The following is a 22,462-nucleotide window of genomic DNA, read 5'->3' as shown; positions in this document are numbered from 1 at the left end:
TCAAGTCTACCAAAGATTATGCCAAAAGCCTGTCAGCACAAAAATTAAAATATTACAGTCTTAAGTCTCCTGTGCTTCTGAGCCTGGTTCTCTGTAGACTCAGGGAAGATATTAAGAGCAGCAAAAATTGCATTACCAAAGTGCAGTGGAAAGTGTTTCAATTGGCTTCATGTTCCTCAAAACACCTCTCCTGTCCCCATTTCCTTTGTTCAAATCTCTCTTAACAAGAGATCTAGAAATGAATAATTTGGAGCTGCTGATTCCAGCTGGAACTTCTGTCATTGCTGCTTGGCCATTGCATCTTTCCCTGGTAGCTCTGAGTGTCTCAGGTCCTCTCAGGAGAAGGTGTTTGGCTTAACAGACAGCAGCTCTGAAAAATGTGCTGTGCCCAGTGGATGAAAGCTGCCACTCAGACTTGCTGTGCTCAAAGAACTCTCGAAAACTGCAATGACTGGGGAAAAAAAACAACCAAAAAAACCCAAACAAACAACCAGAAAAAAAAAAAAAACAAACTAAAAAACCCAAACCTCCCTTCATTACAAACCCCCTTGTTTCAGTCAGTCATGAATAAAGGTGCAGTTCTTACATTTCCACCTGTGGCATTAAAATGCTCAGGGTTTATGAGCTTTCAGCTACCAACACTGATTGTCTCAGGAGCCAGGAGAGGGAGAGCAGAGCCTTGGTGGGGCTGGGGCTGCAGAATTCACTTTGCAGTTGGCAGGAGCGCTTGGCTGGTGCCTGACATTTGATTTGCCTGACCTAAATCCACGTTCTGCTGCTGGCTTGGATCCTCAGCTCTGGGAGAAAGAGTGGGATGAGATGATAAACAGTTTTGGCTTGGTCATGCATGGAAATATTTCTATTTGTATGACTGTAAACTACAAACAAGAATATCAGTGTACTCATGAGAAATACAGGCTCGGCAGGACAAAATCCATTTCATTTAAAAGGAAAACTCCAAGGGGTTTCAGATCAGCACACAGCAGAACCTGGCCACCTCCTTTTCTCAGTCAACCTCTTGGGTGTTGCATACATAAAATGATAAGCTGGTGTAGGATGGGCATGGAATTCCTTGTTTTCACCAAGAGACTGGCACTGCCACAGGCAGATACCACGCTGCCATGCTTGGTTTGAATTATGAATTTAGAACTGAAATGCTGTTAAGATACACAGAGTTTAATACTTTATGTTATGTTTCTGTACAGATGACAGATATCTTCTACAAGAAAATTAGCATGGTCTAATCCTCTTTTGTATCTGGATTCTGTAGCCATCCTGTAGGAGCTGACATGTTAATTCCTACTAAGTAGGATCTGCAATTTCTATGTGGTCCTGAGGCAAATTTTCCTTTTTTTTATGTAAGCTTTTCCATGAAAGTACAGGTTCTTTGAATCTTCCAGTAATTCTTTAGAGCATGGCAGAACCACAGGAAACTATAGGCAGATGACAGTGTGGAGCTAGGCACTAGATGTGTGTGGTGGAAATCCTGCCAGTCTTTCCCTGGGATGCTGAGTTGCTCCTCAAAAGCTGATATGGGATCTGCTGTGTGCCCACTTTCTCTTTCCAAGCTCTGGAGCAGCAAATTGTCTGCCTTCATTTCCTACACACAGAATTCACATTGTTGGCAACCATAGGATGGAGATGGGGTGTTTCCCTCCTCTGGATCAGGACAGCTTCCCTTCTCTCTCTCTTTTTTTTCTCTTTTTTTTCTCCCCTCCTCTTTACTTTCTTGAAATGAGTCTGTCTTATCAAAATGATTTTTTTAAATGCTGAAAATATTTGTGTTCAAATCAGTCTGTTACACTTTGAGAGGGAGAAAAAATGTTCTAATTTCTGAATGTAAACTAAGTGGATGTTACAGATAATTAATGTGGACTCAATATTTTGATTGAGTGGACCAGATTCAATTTCTTACTAAGCTATATTTTTCTGGTAATTGCCAGACAGTGGAACTACAAATAAAGAACAAAGAGCTGCATTGTTTGGCCAGGAACACATGCCTTGTATTTTAGAGTAGGCAACAAAGGAGCTTGTGAAGAAAGAATTTTTTGCTGTCTACTGTTGTTTTGCTTAAAACAGTAATACAACGATAACTTAGAAATGGTTTTAACATATATATTAATTGGAGTGGATTTTCTTTTGTTTCAGACAAAATTACAAGAATTACTCCATGGAAACAAGGACACATTTCAGAATTCAAGCTGCCCTGCACCAAGCCAAATCCGCCCCAGAAAATGGAATGCACTGTGGAGCCTCGGCAGTGTCGTAACTTTTTCTTCTTTGATGTTCTGTTTGTTGAAAACTTTGGTGCAGAAAATTACTGACACTTTAGAATTATTTTTCCTTTTCTTTCAAGTCAGTGAAAAACCAAATAACTTAAAATTTCAAAGGTGATGCATAAAACATTAATCTAGTGTAATAACATGGCAAAAAATCTCTCAAACCAACCATAACCCTGAAAAATATTGTTTTTCCAACAGTGGCTTTTTGACACTTGCACACACCTCCATCTGTGTAATTAATTTTTCAATTGTGTGCCTTTTTCTTGCATTTGCAACATTATGTTGTAGCTTGCTTAGTGAAAGGGGAACATTTGAAAAAACAAACCAAACAGCAAAACTTAAAGATTTCCAGATTTAATCTGTTAGTTCTAAATGTTTGTTTGCATCCATACTGCTAGCAGCTGAGAAGGAAGCATTGCTTTTTCCCAGTACCTGCTTAGTTGGAATGGTGGGAGAAAATCTCACAGCAGGGAGGAGCTCTGGATCCTGGGCATGTCTAGTTGTGCACAGGAAGCTTCTCTTTACCAGAAGAGAAGCTGTTCTCTTCCCATTTTTGCTTCTGTAAGAACCCTGCTGGTGAAAAGAATGGTCTCCCTTATGCAAGTACCTTGACTTTTTCTTGAGTTTGGTTTTCCTGTCAAGTCTGCTGCTTGTAGCAGCTGAATTAATTTACTGAGGTTTGCAAGGGGAAAGGTTGTGATGGCATAAAACTGCATCACTTCTTCTTTGACAATGGGAGGTTCTTAGGAAATGTCTTTTGTCAGAATGAACATGATCTGAAGCTTATGTCAAATTGAAAGCACAAGTCCTTGAAGGTCATTTAGGAGATGGCAACACTGCAGTGGCTGGAGCAACCCAGGAGTGGCTGTGACAGTGCAGCTCCTCCTGCAGTGGCTGCTCTTAGGATTCCCAAGCTGAGATGTCCCTGTTGCACAGGGCTGATGTTCCCTGTGGGAGGAAGCTGGGGTTGGAGCAGGCTCCCTCAGCACAAAGGACAAAGCCCTTTATCTTTCTGCTCTTTATTGATCTTTTGGGAGGTTTTCTGTGTCAGGGGCTTTGAGAACAGAGCAGTGAGCTGGGTCTGCTTTCCAATGCTGCCATGGAATCCCTGCTTTGCTAGAAAACTGCTGAAGTCAGTGGTACCACAGCTTGGCCTCGTGTTTGCTTTCTCCAGGCTAGCTCCATGTCTGTATGCCTCTGGGGTTTTGGGGCACACTTCTACCTCCCTTTTGAAAGAGCTTCTTCCCCATTACCCATTCTGATGGGTGGAGATGGGAGGTCTTCTGACAGCCCTTTCTCTCCAATGGAGACGTTTGTCAGGAAGATTCATATCTATGTACCTCACAGTGCATATCCTTTCTAAAGTGATTGTTCCCAGCAGAAGAGAAAATTGACAGTTTATAGCTCTGCTTTTGGCTCCTCAAAGGAAATAAAATTGTTTTGTAACTGTAGATTAATATGCAAGGAGACAGAACCACCAGTTCCTCAACATGGAGAACTTGCATTGTCTTAAAAATAGATGCCCTTTATAAAAGTCTTTGCAAGTTAAAAATCATAGATGAAGAATGCATTTTTTAAAGTGACTTTCTCAGATAAATTCAGTTCTGATAAATTTCTCGATTCAGATAAAATTCAATATAAACAGTTATGCTATTTACATGCTGCACATCAAAACTTCAGTGTAAAAATTCAGTCATTCTTTGTATAGAATAAAAAAAGTTTCTTGTTCTACTTCATGCATATAACGCCTCTTCTTCCAGTTGTGTCCTTTTCAAATATTTTGGCAGCCTTAGCATCTTCTAAGCAAGTAATGCCACGTGAAAATTAGCATAAATTGTACTTTGCAGAAAGTGAACAATCCTTCTGAGTGTAGATTCATTTCTCATCTTTGAAATTTCACCCACAACTTGCTTTTGCCTGATCTTAGATAGATTACAAAAGGATGTACTGTGTGATACTCAGCCAGCTTCCCTGATGCTTTGCAGCAATGAAAATCCCAAGATTTTCCTAAGGTTTTCATAACCTTCCTTAGATTTTCAGAGTCATCTCCAAACACCAGCACCAGTCACACTGTGGGCCTGATGTCCAGCTTCAGCTGAGTGCTTTGTAGTTCACTGTGATGTTTGACTCCTTGGCTCCCAATTTGCTCCCAAGCCATAGCAAATAATCACCTTCCTTATGCAGTGAGGATTTATGGGCTGTAATAATATGGATTCACTTGAGGAGAAGATGAATGGAAGGTCTGGTACATTGTCACTGTGTAAGTTTTTTGATGTGTTACTTTTGCAATTGCCCAACATCTCTCTGCTCATCAGTTCCTTCCTTTTGGTGCTCCTCCATGGCAGGGATCCAAACTCCATGGGGTCAGTCTGGGCTGGAAGGTTGATGCTGGGCTGGTTTTTCCACTGCTCCTCCAGCAGCTGTGTGTGGTGCCTGGAGCAGCCCTGCAGGACAGTAAATTGCTTCATCAGTCTGGAGTCCCAAATGCAGTGAATCAGGGCAAGCACAAAGGTGTGAGCTCTCCCCTCAGGGTACTCAGCAGAAAATAGCAGATATTGTCATTGAATTGCACAGCAGAGACTGAAGCTTGGGCCAAGATTCAGGAGATGCAGATGGGTATAGTCCACACCTCAACTGCAGAAAGAGCAGTTCCTTCTGCATTCAAACACTGAACTGTCTCAGCAATGCTTGAGAAACCCACTCTGTGCACCAGCTTTAGCCAACAACTGCTGCAATCAGCTCTTGCCCATCCTCAGCAAAGCCAGAGATGTTACCCAAAGACAAAAATTACTAACTCAGACAGCAGAAGTTTTCTGCACTTGGTAGGACTTTTATCATAAAATCCGCAAACTTAATTTCTTCTTCTGTGTCTTTTTTTAAACTAGGAAGTGTTTTCCTGCAGTAACCAGGGAGGGGTAGAAACTCCTCCTCAGTTTCCTGGATGTCTGCAGCAGCAGCCATGGTGGCCCATGGGACAATGCTGTCACCTGAAAGTGGTGCTGGCAGGAAGGGCAAGGCCGTAGAAGGGGCATCCCTTTAGCATGAGCTCAGTGATGTGGAATCCCTGAGTGCAAGGGAACTGAGGGAGGAGAGGCAGCTCCTGCTGAGGCCTGGTCAGGTGCAATTGCATCAGCTCCCAGCTCTTGTGAGTAACACGAAATTGGATACAAACTGTGGGGTGAGGGATGCTGGGCTGGAGCTCAACCTGGACACAGCTTTTCTGGATGGCTAGAAGAGAATTTGGTGAAGTCACAGCCACGATACTGTGATCTGGAAACACACATTTAAGGTTGCTCAACTCCACCTGTGTCATAGGAGCCTGCTTTGCTTGCAGTTCAGTTGCCATGCACAGCTCACAGGTGCCATCAGGGAGGGGTGGAATAGGGACTGTCCCCTCCTGACTGTGCCTGGCCTCAGGCTGTTTACATCTCAAAGCCTGGCTTAGGAAACAGCATTTTATGAAATACAGCAGCGTAGAACAGGATCATATCAAACATTTCCTCCCATTTCACACTGGTTTTGGCATTAAATTCTGTATTGAGTGCTTTAGTATTTTTAGTTATCTGTGGCCTGGGTCCAAGACTAAAAGCTCACTAAAAGCTCACAGGCTGACAGCTTGTGTGCCTCTGGCCCAACAAAGGCAACAAGTAATGCTTCTCCATGTGAGACAAAGCTTTCCTACAGGTCAGTTCCAGAATGCAAAAAGCACTCCCAAGAGTTTAAATACAACACTCAGCCTCCAGTTCCAGCTGCAAGATGCATTTCTTTGCCTTCTCAAGCATAAAAACACAGCAGCAAAGCAAATGTATATGAGATGACCAAAACAATGCAATCAACACCGTTCCCCTCTGGGAGGAAGAGGAGAAGATAAAGAGGTGAGTCATGTTGTTTACTGCTCTACAGGAAAATGGGTAATGGTTGGCAACATCACTGATGAATGAGACTGGGCAACCTGAACAGGCTAGAAAAGAACTTGCTTCTTTTCTCATTATGTTCTGCAAATACATTTTGGTGGCAGGTGATGTGCAAAGCGTGTACCAGCAAGTGTTTAATTGAATGATTTGTCATCATAGAATATTTTTTAAAGATGCTATCTAGGTTTGCTTCAGGTGTTTTAAAAATAAAAATCCAAGTACTTTCTTTTAAGGACATGCCCAGTCAATCCCTGTCTCCAAGATTTATGAATAGCAACAGGGTTAATAAATACCTGCATTGCACTGTGGTAAAGTTCTGCATAGTGTTTGCTCAAATTCAGTCATGGCTCTGTAGGACTGGGCTGTGCTCCATTATCTTCTGTGTTTTTTTCAAACCTCAGGACCTACTTATTTTCATTGCTGGCTAAGCATAGGCAAAATGTTTATTTAGAATTATGCATTGCAGGGAAATCTATTGCTTTCTCTCTCCTTGGCTATTTTACAGGAAGAATACAAAATAGAGCACTTGTAACCCCCTGCATGCTCTTTTTATGGGCTGATTCAATGTTAAAAAAGGCAAAGAAAAGTTTATCTTCTGCTAGCAAAGTACAGGAACAGCACTTTCAGGCCTGTGGCCTAAAAGTAATATAGGTGATGTGGAGGAAAGAGAAGATAGGCAGAAGCTGCAGTACTCTGGACAGTTTTCCTGTTCTTTCATCCTGCAGTGCACAGGGTGTGAAGGTAAGAGCAACATCCTTGGTGCTGGAGCTGTGTGGGATGTTTGTCTGCAGCGCTGCAGCCCCGGGCCATGCTTGGTGTCAGCTGTGGCACAGGGGCAGTCCCAGGAGGAGCTGCTGCTCTGTCAGTGTGGTGCTTTCCCTGATGTGCTGTGAGATGCCTGCAGCTGCCTCTGCTCTGCAGGTGTGGCACAGGAACTGTATCTCAGGGGAGTTCTGTAAATCATTCTGGGGAGTGAAGCAAGGCTGTTAACTCCAGAGGATCCTAGAATTACATGTTCAGGGTCATCTTCATGTGGGTACAGCACTGCTCTCACCACCACTAAGGCTGTGCAGCTGCAGAGGTTTTTAGATGCAAACGTCAGGGCCAGTTACAGTTTTGATATTTCAGTCATAGATACGATGTCAGGTTGGAAGGAACCTCAAGGATTATCTGGCCCAACCTTTCTTGCCAAAGGCAGAGGCCAGGCAAGGTGGCCCTGCACCCTGTCCAGCACCCTGTAAGCTGAATCTTAGAAGTATCCAGTGCTGGGAGAGCTAACATTGCTTGGGGAGATTATTCCAGTGTCTCATGCAATTTTGTGAAAAATTTGGTTTGCCTTTCATTCTTATGGCTTGTGGATACCAAAGTCAGGTTTCCATTCAGTGATGCTGGCTGGGCTCATCACTGATGCAAACAAATGTTGGTATTTCTAAGGAACAGCAGGAATTCCATGCACAGTGTCTTTGCTACAGCTCTGTTGTTGTCTGATCTGTCACACACACACATACATAAAGAAAAGCATATATAAATATACATAAAACATCTATGTATGTATGTATACTCACACACAGAGGTAACAGGTTCTGGAGCCAAAGCTTTTTGAAAAGTTAACTGCTTCAACTATTTATTAAATTCGGTACTTAGAAAAGGCAAGATACTTTAAAAAGAAAAGAAAGCTTTGGTGGTGGCTGAGGAAAATGCAGAGGTTAAAGGCCTTTACTAATGGTTTGCAGTAGATCACACTGCAGGACTGGGCAGTTTGCAGCTTTCTAGAAGATGAAATCCCAAGGCAAACAGGCAATCTAGCAAGAGCCCTTCAGTGGAGTAACCTCACAAAAATGCAGTTTTATGCTCTAGATTTGAAGGCATCATTTTTCACTCTGGACTAGCAGAGCTCTGCCTCAGTGGGACAGTGCCTGGGATGGCTCTGTCCTGCTCAGAAAAGAGATTTGGAGTGATTCATCCTTTCCCTCCTTGATTTCTTGCCTTGTCTCCCTCCCTCAATCTGCTTCCCCAGCGTGAATCCTGCATTACACAGGCAGCTCCTGCTAACGTGGCAGAAGTGTGGGCAAAAGAGGCTGGAAAGGAGAATTTTGTCTGTCATGGTGCAGTGAGAGCCCTGGCAAAAGAGCAGCCAGGGAGCAGAGTGAGGCTGGGAAAGGGCTCAGTGTGGGCAGCCAGGGCCTGTGCAATGTGTGTGGTGAATCCAACATTTACTGCTGTGTGCAGAGCTCTTGAAATGCCTTTTTGGAAAGAAAGAGGAACGTTTTGTAGGGGTTGGTGCTGCAAAGAGCAGGTTTGTTAAGTTTCTGCTGCTTGTTTTCCAGAGGACAGAGAAGGGCTGGGGGCTCTCTCCGTGTGCCTGGGCCCCTCTTGCTGAGCAAGCAAATACCTCGGTGCTGTGGGAGCACAGAAAGGGCTCTGCACAAAGGATTTCTTCATTATAAACTCCTCTCTGCAGCTTTTACTTAGCAAAGTGTCAGAGCAGAGTGGATGTTGTAATGAATCAGTTGCTAGCGTGAAAGTACAGTTATTTCTTCTGCTTAAATCAAAAAGATGCTTTAGCAGAGTGCATTTAGACTGTTCTCTTTATCACAAAGCATTAACTTTGCATTTCATACCAAGAATTCCAAAGCCCAGAACTCTTATCCCAGAACAGGTTTAAATGCAAGATAATCTGCAAAGGATGGTTAGCATAAATTATATTCTTCAAAGTTAAATGCTATATAAAAGGAAAAGTTAATCCTTGAAGCTAATTTTTATTCTGGGTATTAAGTCAAGAAGGGTTCTTCTGAACAGATTTTATTCATGTGTTTTATAGGTTGTCAACTACAATGTTTTTATTAAAAATGTGGTATCTGTAACAAACTGTGTTTGTAATCAAGCAGCATCCACTTTTTTTCCTGAGTCATTTTAATCCAGGATTTAACTGCTGAGAGACCCTGGATGTTTAGTTTCAGCCATCTTGTTATTTATTTCACTGGCAGTCTGACTGAAAAGAATTTTCATCTTTACCACAATTGCACAAGGACAGGAAATGTCAAAGTCCTGAAACTGTGGCAACTGAAGTAAATTCAGGTATTTCATAATCCCTCAGCCCAGAAATGTACCCTTGTGCCACTGGAAAGGGAGCCTGTCAGCCTTCCAAGCATGGAACTGCTTTCAGCCCTGGAAGCTGCAAGACCATAAGAGCTTTTAAACCCTTATGTGGCTCATGTTCCTGAGAAAGAAATGCTCTGGGCTGGGTTTGTTTGTTTATGTATGATTCTCCCCCAGATTCACATAATGAACTGGCAACAGTAGTAAGGATTACCATCCTCAGAAGTAAAATGATTAAAGTGGTAATTCCTGTACCATGCAAGAATTTTAAAGCATGAAGGTCTTTACAAAACTGAGCATTCCTTACTTGTCATTATATCTCTGGCTGCAGGTTTGTCAGAGTTTCCCTGTCATGCAGGAGACAAAATCCATTTCCTACTCTCATCTGCAAGTGGAACCTCAGCACATCCTTGCTGTGCAGGTGCTGCCCTCCCTCCCTGCAGTTTCTGTGCAGGGGACAGCAGGGATGTGGTGGCACTGACCTGGGGCCTGGGGGTTTCACAGCCCCTGTCCCTTGTGCTGCTGAAATGGAGCCAGGTGATCCCTGAGCCCAGCTGGGGCTGTGCCAGGGCTGCTGTGCCACTTCCAGCCCTAAATCACAAATGCCATCACTGCAGGCAGTGTTTTCATCCACAGCACAGGCCCTAGGAAAATGCTTCAAAGCAACAACTCTTGGGGCTGTCAAGCACCCCCACACTCGGGTACCTGCACACAGTGGCTCTAAGAGAAGAGTTTTGTTTGTTTTTTCCTTCAAACTGCTTTGCAGACATTTTTCTATGGGCCTGCCCAGCCTGGCATAAGAAGGACTTTGGGTGAACAGGTCCAGGTGAGCCAGAGCCAACTCCTTCCCCTCACCCAGCTGCAGGAGACTCCAGCTGGGAATAGCTGTGCTGTGCTGGATTGTCTTAATGTGTTTGAAGTGCAAGTAATTGTTAGACACCTCTAGGACAGGAGGTAAATATATCTTCATCTTATAGATGGTAGAAATAAAACACAGATCTGGTTCTACAATTAGCTAAATTTCAGGTTATGCATTATTTTGCATTAAATTTAGATCAATTCTTCTTTGCATTTGAAATAGAAATCACCCAGAACAGTATTGTACCTATACACTTGAAAAATAATTTGATTTATTTGTTATATTTACACATTTGTTTTTAAGCTAAAATTTGAACTTTTTTGGAATAGTCTTGTGTCATCAGCTCCAGTTTTAGCCCTTCACACCTTTTTGCTATTTAACAAGTATTTTAATAAAAGTAATTTCTTCCCTTAGCCCAGTCAGTATCAGTGTTAGAAGTTCAGCTGCTCAGGTGTCAGCTGCCTAGGAAAGCATTCAGCTCAGTAATCCATCACTTCCTACTTCTTTTAAATATTTCTTAATCGAGTCTTGTAATAAATAAAGATTAATACCACCATGACAACACTGTTTTTTTCAAATTGTTCATTTGCCAGTTTTAACAAGATAAAGAAATGAATACTTAATGTGGACATTGTTTTACCAAAAAAAAAAAAAAAAAAAAAAGAACCCAACCCCTGAAACAAACAGACAAAAAGGAGGACACAAAGGAACACACATGGAATGATGAAAAGGAACAATGATATTGCACAACTTCAGGTCTCTCTTCCCAGATTTGGATCCATGTAATTAGGTATGTATGAATTCAGCAAAACGTTGTGTCCAGATAAATGTGTGGCCATTTGAGTGAATCTAGAACTGCAGAGTGTTTTCAGTTCCTTTTGACTGCTCCTTGGAGCTCTTCTCTAAGGGAGCAGGGTGCTGTCAGCTGCAGGAATAACAAACAAATGTTGACTCTCCATTGTGCTGACCAGTTACCCATAACCCACAGAATTACAATTCTCCTCTACTGCAAATGCACTAAAAGTCCTCAAAGGACCTGGGTCTTTAAACACAACTTCTTGTATCAAGAACTCAAACTACATCTGAAACACAATCAAAGAATATCCCCCAATTTGCTGTGGTTAACTTGAGATTGTGTTTCATTTCATGAGACCAGGGCTTCTCACTGTGTCAGGGTGGCACTGAATGCACAGAAGTCACAGAAGGTAGATCAAGGGAGTGGGGGAGAAGAAAAAAGGAGAAAATCATGCTAAGTGGAAAAAGGTCTTTACAGCTACAATCTTTGCTGAAGCCTCTCTTAACAAGCACGTTCTGTTTGCTACAAAAATCAGGGAATTGTGTCATTCTGGCTATAGCAGGACTGTTTGCCCCTCCACTGCTACCCTGACACTCTGTGTTTATATAAACTTTGCATTTATGTGCAGAACAAAGTCGATTTTTCTCCTCTCTGCATTCATTCCTGTTTGGTGGACTGATGTGCCAGCCAGCAGGGCTCAACAGATACATTTAATACAGGAGACTGAGATACAGTATGTTTATTCTTAACTTCTGATAACCTAAGAACTACAAGAACGAGAGATGCAGTATCCATTTGCTATTATCCAAGACAACCATTTTAGGGAGAAAAAAATAGAATAAGTGATCAATGCTAACACTAGATTAGTTCCAAATATTTTTTTTTTCCAGTTATGGCATCTTAACTATTTATTGTTCATCTGGCCCACTTTTAATCTGATCAAGTTAAAGGTCACATATTAAAGTTTAAGGACTGTTATTTCATCAAAACCGAAGGAAGTTATAAAAAAACCCCCATGAAACCAGAGTTTCACTGCAGGACTTGTGTCATCTCTTCATAATCTGCATCACTTGTAGAAAAGGGATAATGCATCTCAGTTTGCTTATAAGCTAGGAGATCACTTTGAAGTCTGCATATTCCTAACTGCAAACAAAATATAGCACTTTTAACAGGTTATAAATAAACTGGTTTTCAAGCATAGAGCCAGCCCAACAATAACAATACACTATTAAAAAGACCTAAGGCAATGAATTCCATCTCCAATGGAAAAAAAAAGAAAAAGAAAAAGAAAAAGAACTGTGCAAACAAGCTTAAAACTATTTCTTTGTGCCAGTGTTATAAAATGTAGATTTCAATAAAGCCTTGACCCAAATGCCAGGACTTGTGAAAAGAATCAGAACAAAACTGGTTACTTTATTTAGGAAAAAAATACTCTTATCTTGCTGCTAATAAAATTGGATACACGCAGTTTAAACATTTACAGTTGCTGTAACACTTTACACAATTCCTATATATGGGTGTAAGAACAAACATTAAAAGACAATGGTGGGTCAAGGCTTTACATTAAAAATAACAACCTACTTTTCTATAGTCTCTAAAATACTATGTTTTCCAATATTTGCAGCCATTCAGGAATATTTTTTTATTTATTTATTAGGAAATGTATACTTTGTGCATGATCTTAATTCCTAATTCCTGGCTCTTTGGGCTGAATGACAAAAGGATCAAACCCATTGAAGTGGATGGTCTCCTCGAAGGTTCAGTAGAGAAACCCTGGCTCAGTTAGTCTCATATGATGAAAGCAGTGCTGCATCCACTGGCTCCATGCAGGATGGACAGGTAAAGGATCTCATCAACCAGTCATCTATACAGTCCAGGTGGTAAATGTGCATGCACGGCAGAAATCGGATAGGGTCCCCGTAAACAAAGTCCATCATACAAATGACACATCTGGAGAGGAAAAATAAAATATTAAACTTGCTGTTACCAACCTGGAAATTAAAAACAGTATAATATCTATTCCTGGATGCTTTTAGTATTTGTAGATACTTGTGTAAGGTAAAGGACAGAGCCTCAGATGCATGGAGTGGTTTGGGTTAAAGGGATCTTGGAGCCCCCAGAGTTCCAACCCTCTGCCCTCGGCAGGGATGCTACTCCCCACATCAGCCTTCTTTTTAAAAAAGCTCCATTAAATCACAGTCCCTGAGAAGAAGGCAAAGCCAGGTTTCCCAGGGTAGCATCCCAAACCATGGGCACAGCAGCCACATCCCTTCCCTCTGTCCCAGGGCTTACTCTCGGATCTTCTTCTCGGAGCCGTCCCTGCCGGGGTCGTAGACGCCCTTGGGCAGGTGCTGGATGAGGCCGATGCGCTGCGCGATCCGGATCTGCTCCTCCTCCGTCAGCTGCGTGGCCAGACGAGTCTGGCTGGGCGTGGGGTGATACACAGGGACAGGCACCTGCTCCTGGAAGCAAAATGTGGCCATGAAAAACCACCCAGAGCTCTCCCAGCCTTCCGCAGCACAGTGCAGTTCACAGCCCTACAAATATTTGTATGAACTCCCACTCCTACTTGGTGGTTTTGGGGCTATAATTGTAATGGGAACAGGAGAGAGAATTGAGGGCAGTATTTGAGCAAGGAGCTGCTCGTGGCTGTTCTCTGCAAAAGCTTTTGATCTCCAGGAATTGTTCATACAGGAGACACGTGGACAAGAAACTCCACAAGCCAGCAGACAAATGAACCTTACAGGCACCTGGTGAAGGGCTTAGGGAGAGCCCCCAGCATCTGCAAATCTGAAAGTAGAGTCTATAAATTTTATCTTCTTTTTGCATTAAGGAAGAGTTCTCTGGGAAGATAAGGATACTGGTTACTCTCAAAATTTTTAGAGAGGAAGGTTTTACTTCCTCTGCAATAACTAAAATGTATGTGAATTGTTTTGGGCCACACAAGCTTAAATCTAGAACTGTAAATTTAATTTTCATGTGTTAAAAGAATGTAACCTGGACAGCACAAACAACAGCTTAAGTAAGTAATCCAACTTTTGTGTTTCTTCTTATACACTAATATGACTTTACAAGTTCTCCCAAGCTGGATTCAACTATGGATATGTTTGAGGTATATATTTTCAAAATAAATACAGGAAACATATAGCCATTATGCTATATAGTCCTTCCTTAACCACATTCTGAGAAGCTTCTTTTGAATATTAATGAACTTTAGATCAGATATTTTCACTAACATTTATATTAACATGGTATTTAATTTACTTGCTTTTAAAGCATTTTTGGGTACATAAACACCAGTTTTGAACAGGATACACTATTAGGACAGTATTGGCCAGTAGCCACAAATCTGCTATTATCAGGGAGGCAATTTCTTGCAAGAGACCCATTTTAATGGTTCTTCTTACACAGCAGAAAAAAATTAAACTTATAGATGTGTCTGAAAATAAACCTGCTGCATCAGACACACAATGCACAGAATCATCTGTTTGGCAAGTGCCAAATTTGCTGTTTTAGAGGACGCTGGTGGGAGCTGAGCCCAGGGCAGGTGTGCGCAGCTGAGGCAGCACAGGTCACCTCCCACATGTAACACTGCATTTGTCAAACCCAGTAAAGCTCTTCTCCTTTCACTGCCAGGAATCACAGCACGTGGACAGCCAGACAGGACTCCTGGAAGGCTGGGAGAAAGCTGTCCCAGGAGTGAGCAGCTCTTGCTGGTGCCACCCAGCAGCAGAAGCCCTTGATGGTGAGAAATGCTAATTACAGACACAAGTCTGCCTGGCAATTCTTCATTGAACACAGTGCCTGCCACTGGCAATTCAGCTGTGGGGTAAAATTCAGAGTCATCTCTTAATTTAGCTAGCCTAAGATCTCCCCCTCTCATTTCCTGGCAGGACTCAGAGGAATTATGAGAAGGTTCAAAAGACAGAATGCCAGGGGTTCTCCAAGTGATTAATTTCCTTACTACTCTGAATCATATTTCACAGAATCACAGAATTCTTTTGGGTTAGCTGCCTTTTAGTGTTTTAAATTATCTAAAGCATTCTCTAATCATCCTTTGGACAGAGAAAAGCACCAGCTGAACCTAGGGCAGGCCTGTCAGATAGAACAGTACTCAGAAAGTGACTGCAACCTTTGGTGCCAGCAAAATAAAGCATTTCTCCCTGACAAATGCTGCAGACCCTCTGCACTGAACACTTCAGCTCGAAGCACAGCCTGGTCCTGGTTTTATGTTTCAAGAACTTAACACCACAAACTATCAGTAACTTTTTTTCCCCAGGGCTTTGCTGTACTTCTTTGAACAGGTTATTGAAGCAATAGCAGGACATTCCTGCTACCTCCTTCATTGTTACACAGATGTAGAGAACAATCAGCACTGGAGAGGGATGTACCCTCCTTCCCATCTAGGAAAAGAGGAGGAGCAGTACAACAAACCACAGGCACAGCACAGGCTGGTCCCAACATGGGCAGGAGGAGGGGAGGGAGCTGAACTTAATACAGCTCCCATGGCTGAAGCCATGGCTGCAAGTGATAATGCAGAAAAATTCAATGAAAGGCAAAAACAGGAGGACAAAAGATCCAAGAAATCCTCAAAATGTCTGAAAGTAGCAATGAAAACTGACGGTGAATGTCTGATGCAGAGGAACAGCAAACTGATGATCTCAGCAAAAATGATACAACAAAAAGAAACTACAGTTTAAGTAAGAATCTGCTGTGAGTTAGTCACATTTGGACAACTCTGAAGGGAACAACAGTCACACACTGCCCAGTCAACAACTGCTTTGGATAAGTTTTGGACAGGAAATCAACACAACTTTTAAACCTGCTATGATAGGCCAGACAAGAACAAAACCTCATTCCTTGTTCTAATATTCTACAGGCACTTGTGAGTGACCACTGAGGGACCCTGCAGCTGGAGAAGCCACTTGTGCATTATTGCAGTGCCCCTCTCCCCTGGGTGTCACCTTCCCTGCACAGGGGCTGGGCACCAAGCACACCAATGCTTTCCAAGCACACCAATGCTTTCCCGACTCTGGGCTGGATGGAAACTCCTCCCTTTGGCAGCCAGGCTCAGGTTCCCTCCCGGCACAGCCACCCCGACGCGTCTGACACAGCCCATTAAGGCAGGAATTTACAGTCGCCAGCTGGGGGCTTCTACAATTTCACATTCTAGACAAGAACCTCTTGTCAGAGGAGTAACCGGGTGAGAATGGTGCTGTCTTTCACCACGACATCCTCACACTGCTGAATGCAGAGAGCTGGGGTTGGTGTGGCTGTTGTGAAAAATGCAGAACAAATTACTGTAAATAACCCACAGAGACCACTGGATCCCCGGGCACTGAACACCCTGCCTGGTGGCACTTTGATCTTTGATCACTCCCTCCCGACTGCTGCTAAAAGCCTGCCCAAACCGAGCCCTGCACATCAATGCACCAGGGAAATGAACAACACAGCCACACACGTTGCAGCATCACATTGTAGGGTACATCAGCACTGACCCTTTCAAACCAGCCCTTGCCCCTCCAACAGCTAAAAAGAAAAGGTGTGTTCATACCTGTACGATTCTAAAACTATCTGGAACTACTTATTCACGAGAGTCTGAGAGCCCGGGTTTCTCTGAGTGCAAAATGACGTCCCCAGCTCCCTCAGGAGACCCTGGCCAACCCCCCTGAGCTGGGCTCCTGCCCCCGGCAGCCCCTTGGGCACACACCCAGCTGGCCCAGCCCGCAGCCACCTGGCAGCTCCAGCCCCGCACTTCTCCCCATCCCAATCTCTGCAGCGATTTTGGGAGTTAAAACACCCAACAACAACTCCAAGCTGCTGGTCCTGTGTGGGTTTATCACCCCTTTGCCAATCCTTCACAGTTTATAAAAGCTGCTTTCACTGACCAAGGTCCTGCTCCTCCAGGGTGGGTGTTCAAGCGAGTCGAGACTTCACTCAGCTCACATTTGTAGCCAGGGGTCCCCTGACATGGGTGTATATAAAAAAGATTGTATTACCCAGGTAATTATTATTTTACTCCAAAGACAAGCATGAATTTATTGCTCTGGTGTCTCATATTTCTCTTATCGACCATGGAAAATGTTTTTGCAGACAAAATTACAAAATACTGAACTTCTAGCCAAAGTCTGTGTTATTTATCATTTGATAAAGATGTAAGGCACTTCGAACTAAGATGAAATTTCATGCTAACTTTATTACTTCGTGCAAAAACCCCTAGAAAAGGCCAAAACAAATAATCAAATCCACATATCGCTGTCAGGCAATGAAATAAAAATCACTTTCTGGCACTTAATTTGCTTTAGTCAATTATTTTTCCCCATAAGAATTTAGTAATGATGAAACACCTCAGATGCCCATAATCCTGGAGACACACAACTTTCTCTTTGTTCACAAAGTCAGTGGTATCAGCACAAGTTTCCCTGGCTTTCTGTGCACAGAAATCATTCACTCCCAATGTTTATTCAGCCCTTAAAAACAGCAGCATTAATTCAGACTCAAGGACTACAGCAGTGTTTGTGTCTCCATCTCACCCCAGCTCCTCCTCCTCTTAGGGGAAGAAAAAAAAAAAAATCAGAGGGCATCTGGAGGTCTGCATTTCTCACTTCCAATGAAAAAAAACCATTTTCACACATGGCCTAAAAGGTCCAGAAACTTTCTACAAAAAGATTTCCAAGCACACTTTGGATTCTTGACTAGAAAAACAAGGTTTCAACAAGCATGGTTTTTAGTTTGAAACTTCCTCATCAATGCAACTTACTTTAGTAACTTATGCTGTTGTAAATCTGCTTTTCTCTTGTTTTACAGCCTTTTTGTCTTGTTTCTGCAAGTACCATGAATTTGTAATACTCTGAAAACAGGTCAGTGGTAGATCAGAAACTCTTAATCCCTGGATAAAGATTATTTTAAGATCCCTTTACGCCACATATCAGCAGTATGTTATCAGGGCTTTTGTGTGTGGTTTTTATAATTGCACCAACATGCCCAAATTATCCTTTCATGATGGTCAAAGGTGAGATGAATAATTCCTAACACCGAATAGTTCAAGGTTAAAGCCTCACTGCTGTCCCTGAGATCCTGTCTACAGCCCCTGCTTTCCTCTACTGATTGCTTTGCCCTGTTTCCATCTCTAAAATTTCTTCCTCACCTAATCCAGTGCTCTCTGTGTGTCTCTTATGAATTTGCATTTTATCACCAGATCAACGGTGTATCTGTTAATTCAGTCCAACAGAGGAGACAAACACCTCCCTAACTACGTTATCCTCCATCTTTTTCACACTTTTTAAACCAGCAGCTGTAGCGCTTACGCTCCTTGCGGTCGCTGCCTAATTAATGAATGCAAATATAACAGTTCCATTTGCATTTCCCCAGCTGTTCCCACAGCTCTGCTCTGAAATCCCTTCGACTTGCAAATGTCCTGCCTGGAGCAGGATGTCTGAAGGCAGCTGCCCTGGTTCACACACAGCAGCCCCCACCACACTGCAGCCCCAGTGCAGCCCCATCACCCCTGCACACAGCTCAGCCTGGCTGCTCCCCAGCTTTCTCACCTCTAAGGAGGGCAGGGAGCTCAAATAACTCACCTAAATATGAACAACCCCACTTTATAAATGCAAAGTCAGGAGGTGAGAAAAAAAAAATTGTGCTCTTCGAGGTCTGTTTCAAAAATTCCTGCTGAATTTGATGAAATTTTCTCTTCTCACCGCTTTATTACAAAGAACTTGCTGGGATGATGGTCCAGGGACCTTTTCTGTGAATGTCATTCTGATCAGGGTGAAAAAACTCAAACTCCATCCATATGTGAATACACATTCTGAAATAATATCCTCCCCCAAGACACATTAGTGTAAAACCACGTGCCATTATAATGTGCATTATAGAGCAACTACAGCTTACTTTAATAATCCTTAGAATATTATGAGCAGCCTGCCAAGTATAAAAGCCTTTTTCTGCCATACAGAAGAGAGCAGTTAATTTATAAAGGTGAATAGCAGTTGCTATAAAACATCATGTAATGAAATTGTTACCCAATTTTTTTATATTTCTGCTTACAAGCAGTCACTCAGTATGAGTGACTGAAAAGTTCTTCTGAAAGAAAAGTTCTTCTGAAAGAAAAATCCCCTCATGTCCCCTCTCCCTTTTGGAGGGGACATTTGGGACACACAGATCAGACACATGTGCACACACACTTCCCACCATGGTGCTCCTAAGGAAAGATTATTAAGAATTCTGGCATTGTAGGAAATGGGCACTGCAAATATAGTTGGTAATTAATACCACAGACTGAGGAACCACTCTGCACACAGGAGAGGAACCTGCAGGATCTGTGCTGTGTTTCTCCAGCTGTTGACTCCAGTTGAGAAGCAACACCCATTTTGAATCATGGATCACACTTCAGAGAGGTGTTTTTTGGTGAAAGCCGTGGTGGTTCTGCAGAGATGGCACAGCCTCATTCACACTATAACCAAAACTGTAAAACTGGCTTGTGCATTCTTCACAATTATTCCACTGAAATGACTGAGAAATAAGTGTATCTGAAGAGTTGGAAAAGAGTAGCAACCATGAAAGAAAGTGACTCCTGACTGCTGACTCTTAAAATATCACCTGTCCCTGAGCTCAGCTTTGCTACCAAAAATAGGGCTGGGACAGAGAGAGGAGGTACAAAGTAGATGTATCCTGCCTGCTGCTTTCCTAGACAGTGACAAGGGCTGTGAGAAAAGGACTTTCAAGTTTCATCCCTGTGCTGTCACACAAACCCAAAAAGGCTATCAACTACTGCCAAGACAAACAGTTGGCAGTGCCTGTGCAGCCTGGCCAGAGAAAACCCAGCCTCACCTGGCAGATGGAAATCACCTGCAGCTCTGCAGAGTCACCTGCTCTGAAATTTGATTAACCATCAAGGCAAACCTAAATACAAAAGACTAGCAAGAAAGAGTTGTAGGGGAAAAGCAGTAATTAAAAAGCAGTGATTACTCCCTGGAAGCACAATCTCCTGACACAGCCAGTTTTTACATTTCCAGGCTGCACAGCAGGTTTCTCTGACTCAAGGGCGTCAACACTGGCTACTGATGATTCCACTTGCTGATTTCTTGTTCACCAGCTTTGTGTCAGTTTTAGGTGTCCTTGTTCCTTTCTCCAGAGATCCCATCAAACACCAGAGTGTGAATTTTTTCAGGAAAGTCAGTAACTTATACACAAACATGTCCCAGACCAGTAAATTGCTCACCAGAGAATTGATTCTTTCCCTCCAGACAACCTCACTGACAGCTCAACTTACAGCATCAGGCCACAACTTCTGAGAGATAACAAAGCCCTCTTGTTACAGCTCCCAGCGTGTTTATTTTAATAGGCTTCTTTTTCTATTGAGAAGGAAAAGATACATAAACAATTTATAAAAATTCACACTTTTCTGTCAAGCTGCTGCAGTGAGAAAAGCCAGGAAAGAACAGTTGCACCTAAACATTAAATTAAGGACACTCAGGCACAAAATGCAGCCTCCTGAGACTGGTAAACCCCAGGGACTACAAAGCAAAGCAGCTGGCCAGGGAGAAAGTCTAGCAGGAAGGGCCAGCAATCAATTCTGCAGCTGGTGGTGGAAAACCAGCACGTGAATGTGGATCACCCTGCCCCATAAGCAACCCTACATGAGTGTGACTGGTACATGTTCTCTGCCACTTCTGCCAAGGGGTTCTTTGCAGAAACCCCTCTGTAGGCCTGACAAGAGCAGTTATTACAGTGCTATGGCTGAGTTAAACACAGCACTTGTGCTTCAAGTGAGATGGCTGCTGGAAAACTGAGAAGTAGATTAAGCAGCAAATAAAAGCCTGAAGTTTTTAGGGAAAGAAAACAGTTCTGAGGTGGAAAAGGCTGAAAACAAATACCCCAGACTGTCTCCTCTGCTGAAAGGTGAAGTGAACCTACCAAGTGCCACCCACTTCTTGCTGTGGAACTGCTGGGTAGCAGGAAGCAAAAATTAAAAAGAACACCCCAAACAAAGGAATGGAGTTAACATGTTTTTTGGAGGCTGCATTCAAGCACAAGAGAGGGGGGAAGCTATGATGGAAAAGGTGACAGAACACGAGCAGTCCACACAGACATCACAGAATAGTTCACACTTCCTCTAGAGATGTTTGCTTTCTGCAAAGGGTAAATATCAGTCAGTGCAACTTGTTTACAGTATAAATCGAAGGGGTAACAGCTAAAAAATGGCAGTATTGATCATCCTGGGAACACACAGAGTCTGCAGGCAACTGTGCCTCTCTCCGAGCCAGGCCCCGGGTGCAGCCGCACTCAGGCTTTGCTCACAGCCTGCCCTGCTCCCTGATGTGGCACAGGTGGGAGCTTTGCTCACAGCCTGCCCTGCTCCCTGATGTGGCACAGGTGGGATCTGTCCTGGACACCCCAAGCCACCCGAGGCTGTGACTCACCCCCGGGCACACAAAGCTCACACGTGCTTCTGCCACCCCACACATGGCCTGGCCCAAAGCTCCCAGCATTGCACCACTCTGACAAGCGTGTGCACGTCCTCTGTGTGAAGGGCTGGGGATGGATCACTGCACAGGCATTCCCAGGGAGGACTACAGGGATAGAAGGGACTTCAGGTGGGGAATGTAAGGCACTAAGAGTGAACAGCAGTGCACACCGTGCCCTGAACTGCTACTGAACCCACAGACTCAGTGCAGCTGGGTAAGCACATGCAGCCCCTGCTCATGGTGCCATTTCAGGGAATTTGGGGATTAGGGCACAGCTGAGTCTAGAACAGCACTGCCTCAGGACTGTGGGTCCTGCCACGTCCCTTGCAATGGCTCCAAGGACACTGCTCTGACTTCCCCTCACAGAAAGCAAACAAGCCATGGCCACTGCCAGTGAGATCTCTGCAGCTGCTGGGAAAGCTGGGGACAGGCACACAAGAGGAAAATGGGAGGAGTGCCCCTGTTGGGACTCAAGGCAATCGTGAAAACCTGACTCCAAACACTTAAAAAATAGCAGTGTTAAAATATATCTTCTGGGAAGAATTAGGTCAGCTTGATGGCAATTCTAAGAACAAAACAGCCCTTCTGAGGACTTCAGGAACAAGATAGCAAAATTATGGAAATTGGTTCTAATTAGCCAAGAGAACAGACTGGGGACAAGGGGACAAGGGGCCAAGCCAGAGAGTAAACATGAAAATGCACATAAGCTGAAGGCACGAGCAGTCAATCCATCGGGGAGACATAAATACAGGCTGTACTTCAGTATGTAAACAGACATGTATATGTGTGTATTTAAGGGTGCTAGTCTGAACTCATGAGAACATCACAGCACATAGAGAAATATTATGCAGAAGTAGGAAAGGATTTTAGAAAAAGATTGAGTAGGATATCAAAGGATCGGAGAAATCAAGTGACAAATTATCTCATCTCTAGGCTGAGTGTTACTGTTCAACACATGACAAGCACCCTCCTTGGGCAAAGAGGACTCTCCAGAATGCAGTTTAACAGCCTTGCCTAAAGCTCCTTTCCACAGACATCCAAAA

The 22,462-nt window shown here is 43.3% G+C and overlaps 3 protein-coding genes across 6 annotated transcripts in view; 2 read left to right on the top strand and 1 right to left on the bottom strand.

The window, feature by feature from the left end:
- Nucleotides 1-10,820, top strand: part of TTC39A (tetratricopeptide repeat domain 39A) — a 51,294-nt gene extending 40,474 nt beyond the window's left edge. For all 4 annotated transcript variants that reach the window (XM_071436712.1, XM_071436709.1, XM_071436710.1 and 1 more), the window contains one exon: nucleotides 2,149-10,820. In XM_071436712.1, the coding sequence (XP_071292813.1) occupies nucleotides 2,149-2,269 (121 nt within the window). In that variant the 3' untranslated portion in view covers nucleotides 2,270-10,820. The remainder of the gene's footprint in view (nucleotides 1-2,148) is intronic.
- An 854-nt stretch (nucleotides 10,821-11,674) lies between these two features.
- Nucleotides 11,675-22,462, bottom strand: part of RNF11 (ring finger protein 11) — a 29,915-nt gene continuing 19,127 nt past the window's right edge. The window contains exons 2-3 of the mRNA XM_071436714.1: nucleotides 13,243-13,412; nucleotides 11,675-12,900 (exon numbers count right to left, since the gene is read on the bottom strand). Of these exons, the coding sequence (XP_071292815.1) occupies nucleotides 12,729-12,900; nucleotides 13,243-13,412 (342 nt within the window). The 3' untranslated portion in view covers nucleotides 11,675-12,728. The remainder of the gene's footprint in view (nucleotides 12,901-13,242; nucleotides 13,413-22,462) is intronic.
- LOC139593997 (collagen alpha-1(III) chain-like) overlaps nucleotides 13,315-22,462 on the top strand; it is a 46,216-nt gene continuing 37,068 nt past the window's right edge. The window contains exons 1-2 of the mRNA XM_071435594.1: nucleotides 13,315-13,385; nucleotides 15,230-15,573. Of these exons, the coding sequence (XP_071291695.1) occupies nucleotides 13,315-13,385; nucleotides 15,230-15,573 (415 nt within the window). The remainder of the gene's footprint in view (nucleotides 13,386-15,229; nucleotides 15,574-22,462) is intronic.

Source organism: Agelaius tricolor, unplaced genomic scaffold (assembly GCF_023055355.1).
Source record: "Agelaius tricolor isolate 1412-34295 unplaced genomic scaffold, bAgeTri1.0.p SCAF_11, whole genome shotgun sequence".
Lineage (NCBI taxonomy): Eukaryota > Metazoa > Chordata > Aves > Passeriformes > Icteridae > Agelaius > Agelaius tricolor.
This window is presented reverse-complemented; position numbering and strand designations above follow the sequence as displayed.